This window comes from Cervus canadensis, chromosome 7, assembly GCF_019320065.1.
Source record: "Cervus canadensis isolate Bull #8, Minnesota chromosome 7, ASM1932006v1, whole genome shotgun sequence".
In the NCBI taxonomy this organism is placed as follows: domain Eukaryota; kingdom Metazoa; phylum Chordata; class Mammalia; order Artiodactyla; family Cervidae; genus Cervus; species Cervus canadensis.
Genome location: NC_057392.1, coordinates 21,596,727 through 21,613,553, shown reverse-complemented (window position 1 = coordinate 21,613,553; position 16,827 = coordinate 21,596,727). Strand labels below are relative to the sequence as shown.

Sequence of the window (16,827 nt, the reverse complement as noted above, 5' to 3'; positions counted from 1 at the left end):
AATTTAATTAAATGTACAGGTATTTATCTTCTTTGTACATTTCTCCAGTTTCTATAAATGAAAACCAGGGGAGCAAGGATCACCACCTTCATTTGTTAAAGAAGCCAGAAGACCATATACTAAAGAGACTGTGATGCTCTGCTCTCTGTTCATTTTGCCCTGTGCCTTCTAGCCCCCAGGCCACCAGGAGGTGACAGCCAGGGACAGTGGTGGCTGCAGAAGCCTCCTTTTTCTCTAAGGCTCACACCTTTGAGGTTATTCATGAGGTCCCACCCTCTGCTGGACCGACTACACTCACTTGCATTAATCTGGTCAGGTTCAATTCCAAGCACACTTTCCCAATGAATTAAGAGTTCTCTATTTCATATGTACAAAAATACATTGCTTTGGAGAGCTGGAAAAGGTTTAATACATACAACACTTATTTACAAGCTGTGACTTTCACACCAATAAAAACAAAACACACATTTATTTTGTCCTTGATTTTTGGTGCAACTTATACATAAACATCAGTTAGTATGTATTTTTAAAAATAATACATCAACCATATGTACAATTAAATGTACAACCTAAAGCAAATTAACCCATTTGTATGGTATGACTGCCATGTAGTAGGCAGCAGAGAGGAATAGTCCAAGACTCTTGCCCTCATACAACCAGACTAGAAATACGCTGAGAAGACCCCTCTAATCGTCATTTAAATGGAACCTCTTAATTTCTGAGACTTAAGGTGCAAAAGAAAAATACTGATTATACAGTAACAATTACATGTAAAGACTTGAAAGGTGAGAGAAAAACACAACATATTAACCCCCACATATAAAATGATAATTAAAATAAATATATATTTAATTCCAAGTGCCTATGATACCTAATCCACATGGGGGGAAAGGGTTCCAGAAATGTTTATTCCTAAATTATTTCAGTGCCGAGTTGTTTCTTATGCCCTGGTCTAGTCTTTAAGTACCTTTAAAATGGCTCCAGCTGTCAGATGCTCCAGGCCCTCCCAGTCTGACGTCCCAAGGCACAGAAGGGGTTTTATTCCCTCCTCACCCCCAACCCCCCTGCCTAGAAAGGGAGTTATTCTAGGAAAGCACAACCAGATGATCTGGGGTAAAGGGCTGTGCTTTCCTCCTGAGGAGACATACAAGCCCACCTGGTCCAGAAACTGAGCAGCCAGAAAGGCATACGTGTCACTGACAAGCCCACAGGGCCTGTGTGTGTCCATCTGAAAGACACCTGGGCTTCAGGTGAGGAACTGGCAGATGACAGGCTGCTCAGGCGAGTGGGCTCTAGAAAGCTCTTCAGGGAGCAGGGAGGAGGAGGGAGGGGGCAGGGCTCTGGGCAAACCTGGAGGACATCACGGGGCAGGGGTGAGAAAGTCAACGGCCTCTGACACCCCGGGTGACAGGAAACCACCAGCTGAGCACGGGACTTCTCTGACACTCCCACGGCCAGGCAGAGTCACACAAGGCAGGCAGAGCAAGAAGGCTACCATCGAGTCAGGGTCCTTCCGGCGCACACACACCCGGCCCGGGGACTGTGTGAGCCCTGTGCGTCATGTGACGCTGACTTCGAGAACGTGGTCGTCTTTGCTGGGGATGACCAGGACCTGCGTGCCCGCGCTCGAGTTGAAGGCCTGGCCGGGGGGCAGTGCTCGGAGCCGGGGCATGGGCAGGCCTTTGTGCTCGCTGCTGGCAGCCGAGTGCACACTGCCCCTGCTCTTGACACTGCCGCTGTCCAGCTGGTCGTCCACGTGCTTGTCCACCGACAGGCTGTCATTTTCTATCCAGCTATCTGCAAAACGAACATTAAGTGAGACAGAGGCTGCTCTGCAGTGGCCTCTCCCCACCCCGGGGAGCTACCCGCCTCCCAAGCTGCCCTTCAAGGCACCAGGATGTCAAAAGCCGCCACGCCTTTGGTGAGATCCCAGTACACAGGTCCCGGGTGGATCACCCTCAGGAGCAGGGGCCCAGGACGAGTGACCCTGACCAAGTATTTGGCATTATAGCACCCGGGTTCCGAGTGTGGGGCTGTTGAACAGCATGGAGCTGCCACACATCCTGCACCGAGGGCGTGCTGCGTCCGTTACCAAACAGGGTCCCTACCCGCATCCAGCTGTGAGGACTGTGCAGAGTGGTGGGGGAGGTACTTGAATAGCCTGACGTCGGGGAGCGGCAGGTAGCCCGCAAAGAGCGGCATCACCTCCATGTGGACACGGTGCGTGGCCTGAGCCGTCACGGGCATGGAGATGACTCCAGAGCTCTTCCCGCACACTGCCCAGTTGCTGCTGTTGTCTACAACTGAAACAAACAGGGAAAGCAGCGTGTTTACCCGGAAAGAGCCTCCAGCGTTCACACCAAAGGAAGAGGCAGCCAGTCCACGCTCCAGAGTGAAGTCCAGAAGTGGGGGTCTGTCCCATAGCTTGGTGCCCTGGAACTGCATCTCAAAGAACACCTCTGAGAAAGGAAGGTACAGGCTGGCTACACGGGGGAAGATGGCTTCTTTCTCCTCACATTTGCGAGTGAGCAGTTAATGCTGCCTTGAAACCCCCTTGAAAATGCAGTGTAACCTCCCACCAGCACTGCAGAGGAGGCAGCAGGAGTGAGGATGGGGTTGGGCGCTGGCTCCTCCGTCACACATGGTACTGACCAGCGCATCTGATCCCAGCGCTGCCGCTCACATCAGCCCCCAATGGTTGGGGAAGAAAAGGTACATGTGAAGCACGGAGCTCCTCTTCGGGAACCACGGGGAGGCTGCACACACAGCAGGCACTGCTAGGGTCGCTGTGGGACCGCGACTGTGATGTAACTCAGTGCGAGTCAAACGCTAGATGAGCAGTCACCCACGGGCACATAGGGCAGGATCCTCATCAGCTCAGCAAAGGCCGACGAGGAAGGAGGGGCAGCAAGGCGAGCTTCCTGCAGCTGAGGCTGGGGGAGCTTTGAGGACGTGCAGAGGCCAAAGCGGCATCCGGGAGGTACACACTGGAGCAGCGGCTCTCGGAGCTGGTCCTCAGGGCACCCATGAGGGCACGTGTCCTGTCCTCACTGTGCTGGCATGCCCTCTGGCGGGAAACCCACAGGCCTGAGTGTTAGCCGGGGCCCTACTGGCACTCGGAGCAGAGGCCCCGTGTTCTTCACCACTACAAACTCAAGGGGAAAAAACTGCTGCTTCCAGTAAGGATGTTCTTCACGGAACAGTCAAAATCTAATTCATTCAACCATTTCGTACATGTCTTTTTTTTAACATTAATTCTGAGATGATCACACACTCACAAGAAGCTGCAAAACAGTAGTGAGATGTCCGTGCACCCACCACCCCGCCTCCTGTGCCAGGGGACAGAGGCCCAGGCCCAGCACAGGTCACCGGGCACTCGGCTGGCAGCCCTTGGCAGCAAGCTCCTCAGTCTCAGGCATTTGGCAGAGACCTTCTTAAAAATCAACGGCACAAGCCTGGTGCGTGGAAGAGGCTGCCTGTGATACAGTTCGAAACTGACTGAAACTCAGCATCCTGGGAAACGTGCATTTGCCACTGTGAGCGTGGGAGTGTCCCAACTCAGAGTGCCGTGATGAGCCCAGAACCAGCGTGAACGCGCGACTGTCAACAGCAAGAAGGGCCGACGTGCAGTGGATCCGCACAACTCAGCAATCATGTTTCACAAATGCCCGAGGTTTGAGGAGAGGAACAATGCCCGGCTGAGAGCCTTTCCACGTGCAGGACGGGGGAAAGCACCAGGTGAGCTGCTCACACGTCTCAGAGTCCAGCCGCAGCTGGCCTGTGAGAAACCGGCCCGTGGCAAGCATCAGCGGAAGGTCAGAGGAGTGGCCCAGTCCTCTGAAGGCTGTAACAAGAGTCCTCCCTTACCAACTACGAATCTACTCGGGACAGGAGGCTCCCATGACCTCCACCAGACTGAACGCAGCACCTGGGAAAAACTCAGGCACCTTCTGGGAGGCAGACACTGAAGAGATGTGAAGACAGCAAAACATCGTTCTTCTTGTAGCGTTTATTGTTTTGGAAAAAAGTTCTTTCTCAGGAGTACTATCATGTAATGGCTCTCCTAATATCTTAAAGAAAGTAAATGAAGACTTGCCTCCCTAACCATTTTTAGAGCATAAAGGGCCTGACACCAAAACCTGAGAATCCTACAGCAGCAGCCCAGGCCACCGAGGAGGAGGGCTGTAGAGGGGCGTCTGGGAGGCAGGGAGGAGTAAAAGGGGTGAAAGGAGGCTGGAGGGAGAGGGCGGGAGATGAGCACAGGACGCCCGGCCTGCTGAGCGAGGGGGCCCCGCCTCACGGGCAGAGGACAGGGCAGCTCCAGGCTCCGCTGCACGCTCAGCCCCGAGCCCACAGCTGCCCCAACACCTCTCAGAGGAACAGCTCTGCAGGAACCAGGTTCCACACCCTGGGAGCCCAGGGCCACATCGTACACTGGGACATTCAAACGTGCCCTTTCAATTCTAGAATGTCTCCCTTCAGATGAGGAGCACTGCATGTTGTGAATGACAGGGCCGAACACAAGTCAAGGGAAAGAAGCCTCCGGACCCACCTTCATACATCAGCTTTGTTGAAAAATACTCGTCAGATTCCGTCAGGGCTTCATCCTTATCCACCTCTAGGAGGTCCGAAAGCCGCGTGATGGACACGTCCAGGGAGCAGAGTGAGCCCGTCCTACAGTGCTCCGTGCCCGGAGGCGGCGATATCTCTGCTCTCACTTTGTACAAGGTCTGGGCCAGAAAGGAGAGAGGGCAAAGGAGACAGGCAACAATCTGAACGACGGCTCTCTGAGGCCGTCACGGTGCTGCCTGCAGACTTGAAATTTAGAGAAGCAGCTGTGCATTTGCTCCCTCTGATTGACTGAGTCCCTGTGGAGACCTGTCCTCAGGAAGTCCCACCCCAAGACCCTTAAAATCTTCCTAATGTGAACATGGTCAAACCTCTCAGGAGGAGGGAGGCTGGCCCGGTGACTCCGCACAGGCCTGTCACCAGGTCCCGGGCCAGCGTGGTGCTTCATGAGCCTCCTCTCCCCACCAAAACACACTGACGTATCTGCCGGGGCTACTGTAAAGCAGGTTCCAGACCTGCCACTTCAGATGCGTCACTAGAAGACACAACGCCATTACCACAACCAGCAAAATGAACAGAGTTCCTTGGAACTACCCCATATTAAGTCCATCCTGAACCTTCTCCACGATGTTCCCTTCTCTGTGACCTTCCTACCTGACAGTCACACCTGCTCACACTTGCCCACCACCCTGCACAGGGGACGAGCCTGCCCCCCACGTGCTGGCAGCCCCACTGCCACGGGAGAACGGCCACACCAGCGGGGCGGAGGGAAGAGGCCCGGGCTGGGAAGCCCGTGGCTGGAGCCCAGCCGTGACCAAGGGTGGGGTCCTGACACACTCTCCAAAATGAACGAGCACTGGAAACATCATGTCGTGTGAAAACAGTCAGTCTCGAGAAGACCACATTGAATGTGGCTGTCCTTGCACAGGCGAGGCTCAGGCACCCTGCTCTAGAGAGGGGTAGCTCAGGGCTGAGAAGAGGAGGAAGGGGGCGTGTGAATGGGCACAGACTTTCTTCTCGGAAGAATGAATACGATCCGTGGTGCTGGTGGCCCAGCTCTTTCAAGATACTAACTTCAGTGAAGTGAACACCCCAAATGGTCAACTTCATGGTGAAAGTGAAAGTGCTAGTCACTCAGTCAGGTCTGACTCTTTGTGACTTCACGGACTGTAGCCTGCCAGGCTTCTCCATCCACGGTATGGCCCAGGCAAGAACACTAGAGTGGGTTGCCATTTCCTTCTCCAGAGGGTCTTCCTGACCAGGGATCAAACCCAGGTCTCCCACATTGCAGGCAGACTGTTTACCATCTGTACCACCACGGAACTTCATGGTACAGAAATGAAACTTTAAAAAAAAAAAAAAATTCTGTATTTCTGATTCTCAGAATACCAGTTTTGAAGAGAGCAATCCACCAGGTATTTTTCTCTGGCTTTTTTACTAAGCTTGTACAGTTCTAAGGGAAAATTTTTCCTATGCTCAGTTTGAAAAGGAAGCAAAAAAGGCAAAAAAGTACCGGTGGAATCTGCTAATGAGTTCCTCGTCACTGGCAGTAAGCAAACCACATTAAGTTTCTGCAGACTCTTCACCATGTGAATAACGTTCAACAGCTTTCACATCAAAGGGGCATCTGCTAGTCCAACAAAATGATGAACTACGCTAGTGGCTATGTTTAATTCTAAGGCCAATACGGAACACTCAAGAAAACAGGTGGGTTTAGATAGTCTTTTGGTCAGAAGGAGGTATTAAAAAAACTGCTAATATCACGAGCTATGCACACAAACACCTTCTCAAATAAAGTGCTGCTTGACAATCTCCGTCCTTAAGAGAAGAAAACACCACAAAGTTGTGTATCCACATTCTGGTTACCTAACGCGAAACCCAATCATCTCACTAAACAAACATCACACGTCGGCCCTGACTCACCTAACTCCAGGCTGCTTTTAGCGCCACACCTAACGTGCAGGTTAAAGAAAACCTGCTTTCTTTTAAAAAACTAAGGGAGACAGCAGGGAGGAGAGGCCGGAGTCCTTTCTCTGGGGATGGTCACGCTCAGTGGGGGCCGCGCAGGAGGGCCCCAGGGGCAGACACACTGCCTGAGAGGACCAGGGCCCTAACACAGCTGGCCACTGCCCCCATGCCCTGAGTGCGGGCTCTTTTCCATGACAGGTTGCTTCATTATATTGGAAGATTTTGTCTGTCTGATTTTTAGAAGGTAAAGAATATGACATCACCTTCCATGTTTCCACCCCAGAACCCCACCAAAAAAATTAGGCAATACGTACAAAAAAATTTTCCACTTGAAATTCGTAGGTATAGGGCTTTAAGGAGATAGACAGCTGTCCTTCGGAAGCTGGGGAGAATCCGATGGAGAAGCGGCAGTGCAGAGACGGGGGAGGCTCCTGTGTCCACTTCAGCTCCCAGACAAAGAACACGGCCTGCCTGCTGTGGATGCACTGCAAGAGAGTCGGCTGTCACCGTGCGCACGCACACATGCACACGCAGGTACACACACTCTGCAGACGCTCAGGGCAAGCGTGTGTGTGCCCCCACCAGGCCAGGGGGAGGGAGTTGGGAGGCTGTCCCCAGGCCCGCTTCCTGACACACCTGATGTGCTGCCGCAGCCCTGCCTCCCAGCACCTCCCGAGGCCCTGCCCGCAGACTGTCCAGAACTGGTCAAAGGGTTTGATTTCTTATGATTCCATAAGCTTGACAGCACAGGGGTAAAGAATATTTCTTGGTACACAGTATCCCATATGTTTCCAAAGTGGGAAACGTCATCAAACAATTACAGGGACACCTTTACACCATGACAATCGCTATGATCTAAACTAAGTGAAGTGGGGAAAAGAACTGGCGCCACCCCTGGCATCAAGGCCACATCTCTAAGTGTGGACAGACTCAGGGAGCACTGAAGTGGGCCAAATGTGGGGAAAAGCCCTTTGAAAATGCTAGACATCAGATAAGAAAACCTTAAGAAAACCTTTGATCTTCTAAACACTCAGTGCTGACTGTCTAAAAACATACACAACAAATGAACAGAAAGGCGGGGCCAGGATTCAGCCAGGCAGCATGAACACGAACATGACTCCTTTACGAAGCTACCCTGACACCCAAGAGCCCGTCACTGGGCAAGGCAGCCTGAGACTGTGGGCAGGACGCAGCCCACTGCTGCTGGGGTGATGGCGTCCACGCATCACCATGAGACTCGAGGAAGAGCTGAGTAAATCTGTGCGTGGAGTCTGGCAAGCGGAAGATTTAATTTTTCTAAAAACACAATCTGTTTCCTACTCTGTGCGCTGTGCCCCTTGGCCCACAGAGAACCCTGAGCGTGCATGTCAGGGTGCTCCTCCTGGGCGTGCGCGTCCCACTACCACCTGCGTGGCTCTTCCCTGCACATGGTCAGCTCCATCAACGCCAGCACACTCTTATTCTCACTCTGCATTCTGCTGAGAGCTCACCTGTTCAGATTCCGTGTTTAGCGGTATTAGTCGCAGGTCAGTACTATCATGGGTGTCTACAAGACGACTATCTGACAGTTGAAAGTCAAGTTCTGACAAATTCTGGACACATACTTGAACATATTTCCTAAAGAAGACAGAAAGATCCTGATGTTTGAGAACTTTATTTTTTTTTTCTGCATGTTTTTTTTTCCTTTATTTATTTTAATCGGAGGCTGATTACTTTACAATATTGTAGTGGTTTTGCCATACACTGACATGAATCAGCCTGAGAACTTTATTAAATGCACTTTACCTGTGTTAAGAAGACACTGGGGTACTTTCCTGGTGGTCCAGTGGTTAAGACTCCACCTTCTAATGCTGGGGGCGGGGGAGGGCGGGGGGAGGGGAAGGCTACGATCCCACATGCCTTATGCCAAGACACCAATGCATAAAACAGAAGCATAACTGTAACAAACTCAACTAGGTAAGTAGAGTTAACTTGAATTTCTGTTACACGTAAGAGAAATATTGAAAAATCAGTCTCAAACGCCAACAACTCAGATTCTCTGTAGAGTCATTGGTGTTTTTAACCATTAATATCTACAGAATTGTTCAATCATTAATATCTGTAGAACTGTTGGTGTTTTTCTGTTTGTTTTTTCCTAATTAATTTTTGGCCGCACTGGGTCTTCAGTGCTTTGTTCAGGCTTTCTCGAGTTGTGGAGAGCAGGGGCCACTCTCTCCAGCTGCGCTGCACGGGCTTCTCTTGTTGCAGAGCACGGGCTTTAGGGCACGTGCGCTCAGCAGTTGTGGTTCCCCGGCTCCAGAGCACGGGCTCAGTGCTGGTGGTGCACAGGCTGAGCTGCTTCATGGCATGTGGGTTCTTCCCAGACCACGATGAAGCCTGTGTCCCCTACACTGGCACCACCTGAAAAGTCCACTGCTGGTGTTTCCAAGCACCAGACACTGCGTCTCCCGATGCTCAGACAAACGAAGTGCGGGACGACACCCGCAGACTTCCTTGTTCAGACACTGAATCTGAACCCGGTCAAGCCTCCAAAGCAGCTCAGCGCCTCTTAACTGGGGGCAATGTCTGGAGACATCTGTGGTTCTCACACTGGGGGTGGGGAGGGTGAGGAGTGCCCCTGGCAAAAACTGGGGGAGCCAGGGGTGCTGCCAAACACCCACCACGTGGGGTTACCTAAGGGAGCATCAGAAGAGCTGAAGTTGAAAACCCCACCTTTGAGGTAAGAGACGGCAGCTGACAGGGAACTAGTTACACAAACCCATGATGATGTGATCAGTGGAATCCAGGATGGCAGCTGACCCAGGTCTGTTGATGGGCCAGTGTCTTGAAAACAGGGAAGGAGGGATAAAAAGGGATCTCAGAAACAGAGGGGACTTGGTCTGGATCCCACATCCCACAAACCAGCTGTGCAAACTCACTCCTGAGACAGCTGGGGAAACCTGAATAGGGCCTGGGCACTTAGGATCCAGGGAATGACTGTGAATCTGACAGGTGGACCACAGCATTATGGCTGTGATAAAACATGGTCAGTGTCACCAAAGTCAAGCTCTGAGCAACAGGGCCTGCGTGTGGGGGAGACTGGGAAAGGAGCAGGGCCGCGGTCCTTTACCGTGTCCCGGCTGACAGCAGGGAGTGCGTGGTCCTGAAGGGCACGCTGAACGTGAGCGCGATGACGGTGGAGTAGATGGACCATGGGCAATCAATGGACACCTGAGGAGAAACAGGGAACAGGTCTTCAGACCACCTGTCACAGGGACAGCCACTGCCACCCCTAGCCATCCAGATCTGTGGTGGCTGCCAATTTCCTACACATTTAATGTGCTTACCATTCCTTATTCAGAAAGAGAAACCCCACTGAACATACCACAAAGGAAGGAGAGAAAAGTGAGTCACCGGCAGTTTCAATGGCTTCCAAGCAGACACCGCAGATGAAAGTGCAGATACCACCCCCCCAAACATACACACACTATTCTCACATACACGTGGCCACAACACTAAATGCGTTAACATGCAGGAGGTTATGACAAAGTGCTTTTAGTCACACATGTGCAGATGATGCTAATCAATCATTAACTATTATAAAATTAAACGAATTGTCCAAACTCTTAATCCACTTGACACTGACCACATAACTGAAAACCAATCAATCTGAGGACATCGTGGAGACCAAGCTACTAACGTTCTTAAGGGCAGAAACCAGGTCTCAAACTTCTATTTATTTCCCTCATGGAACAAATGCATATACTGAGTAAAGAGCGTGCACATACTGATATATATGTCTCGTCTCTGCTTCCTGAACTCTGTATCAGGTAAGGAGGGAAGAAATTCCAAGGACTGAAAATTAAAACATTACTCTTCAGGTGCTGCCCTGTCTGATATTTGATGCCATAATCCTTTTGAAATGACTGCATTTATTAGCCTTTTATCTTACTGCTTTTGTGTATATCCTTCTTTTTGTACAAGTAACAAAAAACAAAAACAAGTAACAAAAAAAATTCACCCCTTTTTCTCAATCCCTTCTCCATACCTCATGCAGCCACCAACCTATTCTCCATCTATGAGCTTGTCTTTATTTTTATTTTCCAGATTCCACATATAAGTTAGATCACGTAGTGTATGTCTTTCTCTGACTTATTTCACTCAGCAGAATGCCCTAGATCCATCCTCCACCCATGCTGTCACAAATGGTGAGACTTCATTCTTTTTTATGGCTGAATAATATTCCTGTGTGTGTATGTGTTCATCTTTAATTCATTCATTGGTGGGCACTTTAGTTGGCTTCCATATCTTGGCTACTATTAGCAATGCTGCAATGAATATGGGGGTGTAGATATCTTTTTGAGTTAGTGTTTCTGTTGGCTTCAGAAAAATACCAAGGAGTAGAATTGCGAGATTGTATGGCAGATCAATTTTTAATTTTTTGAGGAATTTCCACAGTTTTCTACAGTGGCTGTACCACTTTACATCCCCCACCAATAATACAGGAGGGGTACCTTTCCGCCAACACTTGCTATCTGTTGTCTTCCTGAGAACAGCCCTTCTGACAGGTGTAAGACGTGATCTCATTGTGGCTTTGATTAAACTTTCCTGATGATCAGAGATGTTGAGCATTTCTTTCATGAATTTGTTGGCCTTCTGTATGTCTTCTTTGGAAAAATGTCTGTTCAGATCTTCTGCCCATTTTAAAATTGGGATTGCTGGGGTTTTTTTTTGCTATTAAGTTGTATGAGTTCTTTATATACAGACACTTATCACATACATGATCTAGGAATACTGTCCTCCACTCAGCAGGCTGCCTTTTCACCTCACTGACAGTTACTTTGCTGGGTAGAGGCGTCTTAAGTTTGATGGAGCCCCATTTGTTTAGTTTTGCTTTTACTGCTTTTGGTGTCAGATTGAAAAAATCATCACTGAGGCCTATGTCAAGAACCTACTACCTGTGCTTTCTTCCAGGAGTTTTACTGTTTCAGGCCTTACTTTCAAGTCTTTAATTCATTCTGAGTTCATTTTTGTGTACAGTGTAAACTCCAGTTTCATTCCTTTGCATGTGGCTCTCCAATTTTACCAACATCTTTTACTGAATGTCCTTTCTCCAACATATAATCTTGTATCCTTTATTATAAATTAATTGACCATATATGCAAAGATTTATTAAAAGGCTCTCTATTCTGTTCCACTGATCTATGTGTCTATTTTCATGCCAGTATCATAAACACTGTTTGAATTACTATAGCTTGGTAATGTAATTTGAAATCAGAGAGCATGTTATTCCCAGCTTTGTACCTCTTCCTCAAGACTGCTTTTGCTATTTGGGGACTTTTGTGGTTCTGCACAAACTTTAGGATTATTTCTTCTATTTCTGTGAAAAAATTGCCATTGGAATCTTGAGAAAGGCTGCACTGAATCTGTACATCGTCTTGGGTAGTATGGACACTTAAACAGTAGTAATTTTTCTAACACATAAGCATGTAATATCTTTACATTTATTTGTGTCTTCTTCCATTTCTTTCATTAATGTCTTTTCAGTTTCAATACACAAGTCTCTTACCTTCTTTGTCAAATTTATTCCTAGGTGTTTTCTTCTTTGATGCAATTGAAAACAGGATTTTCTTAATGTCTCTGACAGCTCTTTATTAGTGTAAAGAAATGCAACAGATTTCTGCACACTGATTTTGTATCCTGCAACTTCATGAAATTTGTTTACTAGTTCTAATAGTTTTTTGTTGCAATCTTTAGATTTTTCTATATATAAAAAGGGGCTTCCTGGTAGCTCAGCTGGTAAAGAATGTACCCGCAATGCAGGAGACCTGGGTTTGATCCCTGGGTTGGGAAGATTCTCTGGAGGAGGGCATGGCAACCCACTTCAGTATTCTTGCCTGGAGAATCCCCATGGACAGAGAAGCCTGGCAGGCTACAATCTATGGTGTCACAAAGAGTTGGACACGACTGAGACTAGGCAAACAATAGTTTTTTGTTGGAATCTTTAGATTTTTCAATATATATAATATCATGTCATCTTCAAATAGTGAGTTTTATTTCTTCCTTTCCAACAGGGATGACTTTTATTTTTCTTGCCTAATTGCTCTAATTTCCAATACTATATTAAGTAAAAGTGGCAAGTGTCCCTGTCTTTTTCCTAATCTCAGAAGAAAAGCTTTCAGCTTTTCACCATTGAGTACAATATTGGCTGTAGGCCCATCATATACGGCCTTTATTATGTTGAGGTACATTCCCTTTGTTCTGACTTTGTTGATAATTTTTTATCATAAATGGATGTTGAATTTTGATACGCCTCTTCTGTATCTATCAACAAGATCACATAATCCCATTTGATCATGGTGCATAACATATTGTTGAATTCAACATATTGTTGAATTCGGTTTGCTAGTATTTGGTGCAGGATTTTTGTACCTATGTTTGTCAGAGATATTGGTCTGTAATTTTCTTTTCTTGTGGTGTCCTTATCTGGTTTTGGTATCTGGGTAATGCTGGCCTCATAAAATGAGTTTGGAAGAGTTCCCTCCTCTTCTATTTCTGGGAAGAGGTTGAGAGGACTGGTACTTGAATGTTTAGTAGAATCACCAGTGAAGACATCTGGTCTTGGGAGTTTTTTTGGGGGTTTTCTGATTTCTGATTCAATTTCCTTATTAGTAATCAGTCCATTCAGATTTTCTATTTCATTATGATTCAGTCTTGGTAGGTTGTATGACCCAACAGATGTTGGCAATTTGATCTCTGGTTCCTCTGCCTTTTCTAAATCCAGTTTGAACATCTGGAAGTTCTTAGTTCACATACTTGTTGGAGCCTGGCTTGGAGAATTTTGAGCATTACTTCACTAGTGTGTGAGATGGGTGCAACTGTGCAGTAGTTTGAATATTCTTTGGCACTGTCTTCCTTTGGAATTGGGAAGAAAACTGACCTTTTCCAGCCCTGTGGCCACTGCTGAGTTTTCCAAATTTGCTGGCATATTGAGTGCAGCACTTTCACACCATCATCTTTTAGGATTTGAAATAGCTCAACAGGAATTCCATCACCTCCACTAGCTTTGTTCATAGTGATGCTTCCTAAGATCCACTTGACTTTGTGTTCCAGGATGTCTGGCTCTAGGTGAGAGATCACACCATCTGAGTGGTTATCTGGGTCATGAAGATCTTTTTTGTACAGTCCTGTATATTCTTGCCACCTCTTCTTAATATCTTCTGCTTCTGTTACATCCATACCGTTTCTGTCCTTTCTTGTGCCCATCTTGGCATGAAATGTTCCCTTAGTATCTCTAATTTTCTTGAAGAGATCTCTGGTCTTTCCCATTCTATTGTTTTCCTCTATTTCTTTGCACTGATCATGAAGAAGGCTATCTTATCTCTCCTTGCTATTCTTTGGAACTCTGCATTCATAGTAGTCTCTTACAACACTGTATTTCTGCGAGGTCAGCTGTAACATCTCTTTCCTTTCTGATTTTGAGTTCTCTCTTTTGTTCTTGGCGAGTCTGGCTAAAGGTTGGTCAATGTTATCTTGTCAAAGAACAAGCTCTTAGTTTCACTGATCTTTTCTATTGTCTTTTTGGTTTCTATTTCATTTGTTTCTCCTCTAATCATCTGTAATTTCCTTCCTTCTATTAAATCTGGGCGTTGCTCTTCTTTTTCTAGTTCCCTGAGGTCTAAAGTTGTTTGAGACTTTATTTCTTGAGGAAAGCATGTATTGCTATGACTCTCCCTCTCAGAACTGTTTACAATGCATCCCAGAAATTCAGATATGTTACATTTCCATGTGCATTTGTCTCAAGGTAGGTCTTTATTTCTCTTTTGGTTTCTTCTTTGACCCACTGGCTATTCAATAGCACATTGTTTAATCTCTAGATATGTGTGCATTTTGCAGTTGTCTTCATGTAATTAATCTCCAGTTTTATACCACCGTGGCTAGAAAAGATGCTTGATATGATTTCCATCCAATTAAGTTTACTGACGTGTGTTGCAGCCCAACATATACTCTATCTTGGAAAATACTTCATGCGTAATTCAGAAAAATGTATATTTTGTTGTTTCTTGATGGTATACTCTGTTAATGTCTGTTAAATCCATCTAGCCTAACATGCTTAAGGCCAATGCATCCTTATTCATTTTCTGTCTGAGGGATCTATCCATTTATATAAGTGGAGCATTAAAGCCCCCTACTGTTACTATATTGCTATTTCTTTGTTTAAATATGTTAATATTTGCTTTATATTTTAGGTGCTCCAATGTTGGGTGCCTAAGCACTTACAAATGGTACCTTCTGAAGGGACTGACCCCTTGGCCGTCACCTGACCCCCAGCCTTGTCTCTCACTAACAGTCCTAAAGCCCCCTCTGTCTGACACGAGGGTAGCTGCTCCTTCTCACGGGCACGGAGCAGCGCTTCCCATCCCTTCCCTCTCAGCCTGTGTGTCCTTACAGCTAAACTGAGTCTCCTGCAGGCAACTTAAAGATGGGCCTTTTTTTTTAATATTTATTTTTATTTATTTATTGTTTACTTGGCTGCATGGTCTCCGCTGCGGTTACGTGGGGTTTTACTTGCAGCACAGGAATTCTTAGCTGTGGCACATGGGCTCCAGCTCCCTGACCAGGGATCAAGCCCGGGCCCCTGCGTTTGGAGCGCAGAGTCCTCGCCACTGGACCACCAGCGAAGCCCCAGATCTTGGCTTTTAGTTCATACCGCTACTATGTCTTCTAAGTGGAGAACTTAGCCCATTTATATTTAAAGTAATCACTGATAGGGGTATGCTCATTGTCATGTTGTTAATTCTTTTCTGGCTGTTTTTAAAGTTCGTCCTTGTTCCTATCTTCTTCTCTTGCTCACTTCCTTTGTGGTTTGATGCCTTTCTTTAGTGGTACGTTTATACTCCTTTATCTCGTGTATACTTACTGTAGGTTTTTGCTTTGTGATTATCATGAGGCTTATATATAACAAATTGTATTTATAATAGTCTCTTTTAAGTTAACAACTGAAGTTTGATCTCATTCTAAAACTCAACATTTTAACTCCCTCGTCCAATGTTTGCTTTTGAGATAATTACATTTTACATCTTTTTATCTTGTGTATCCATCCCTCTTTTTTTTTTTTTTTTGTATCCATCCCTCTTAACTAATAATTGTAATCATAGCTATTTTCACTTTTAAAAAAACCCTTCACACTAGCTTTATAAGTGACTAATCCATTACCTTTATCAAATCCATTACCTTTCCATTGTGTTTCTGTTACTATAATTAACAGTATCTTTTCATCTTAAAGAAATCTCTTTAACATTTCTTACACGGCCAGTTTAGTGGTGATAAACTCCTTTAATTTTTACTTGTCTGGAAAACTCTTATCTTTCCTTCAATTCTGAATAACAACTTTGCCACATATTCTTGGTTGGAAGTTTTTTTTTCCCCCCAGCATTTTAATATATTGTGCCACTCCCTTCTGACATCTAGTTTGCTGCTGAACCCCTCTAGTGTATTTTTCAGTTCATCTATTGTACCCTTCAGCTCTGAGACTTTTATTTGGTACTTTTTTATGCCTTCTCTTCTCTTTATTAAAGTTCTTGCTATTTTCATCCATTTTCCTCCCAGTTTAATGAGCATTTATGACCATTACTTTGAATTCTTTATCAGATGAATTACTTATCTCTGTTTCATTAAGGTTTTTTGCGGAGGTCTTACCTTGCTCTTTCATTTTGGAACATACTCCTCTGCTCCGCTGTTTTGCCTGACTTTGTGTCAGTTTCTACCCAGTGGATGAAGCAGGCACCTCTCCCAGTCTTGACAGAGAGGCCTCATGTAGGAGATAAACGTTCCACTCTGCCCCAGCTCTTGGTTGTCTCTGTGCTTGCCCAAGCAGCCTATTATATTTTCAATGGCTCCACAAGCTGAGGATGTGCCAAGACCTGTCACTGTCCCAAAAGGGAGGATCTCAGCAACTACCTTCAGGCTGTTTGGAAGCTAGACCCTCAGGCAGCAGCTTTTAAAAGTATGACAGAAAGACAGTCCTGTGGGACCACAAGTACACACTTCAACCCTTGGGTTGTTCAAAAGCCCTCAGAACAGATGTCTGTGTTATGAGACATGGACAAAATCAGAGTAAGCATGATGCTAGTGCAGGCTCTGTGAGCTGAGGGACTGTGGACTTAGGACTAAAGCTATGAATCTCTCAAATAACTATCAATAAATACCCATATCAAAGGATAAAATGATAGCACGTCTTCCTTGCTAAGTACGATGTGATGTTTCAGGGAACAAAAAGTGAAGCATGCCAAGACACAAAACGCCATCTAG

The 16,827-nt window shown here is 46.5% G+C and overlaps 1 protein-coding gene across 2 annotated transcripts in view; it reads right to left on the bottom strand.

Moving 5' to 3' along the window:
• Positions 1–452: 452 nt before the first annotated feature.
• Positions 453–16,827, bottom strand: part of TRAPPC10 (trafficking protein particle complex subunit 10) — a 73,896-nt gene continuing 57,521 nt past the window's right edge. For both annotated transcript variants that reach the window (XM_043474530.1, XM_043474531.1), the window contains 6 exons: positions 9,647–9,747; positions 8,028–8,154; positions 6,852–7,022; positions 4,553–4,730; positions 2,109–2,303; positions 453–1,797 (listed from right to left, as the gene is read on the bottom strand). In XM_043474530.1, the coding sequence (XP_043330465.1) occupies positions 1,559–1,797; positions 2,109–2,303; positions 4,553–4,730; positions 6,852–7,022; positions 8,028–8,154; positions 9,647–9,747 (1,011 nt within the window). In that variant the 3' untranslated portion in view covers positions 453–1,558. The remainder of the gene's footprint in view (positions 1,798–2,108; positions 2,304–4,552; positions 4,731–6,851; positions 7,023–8,027; positions 8,155–9,646; positions 9,748–16,827) is intronic.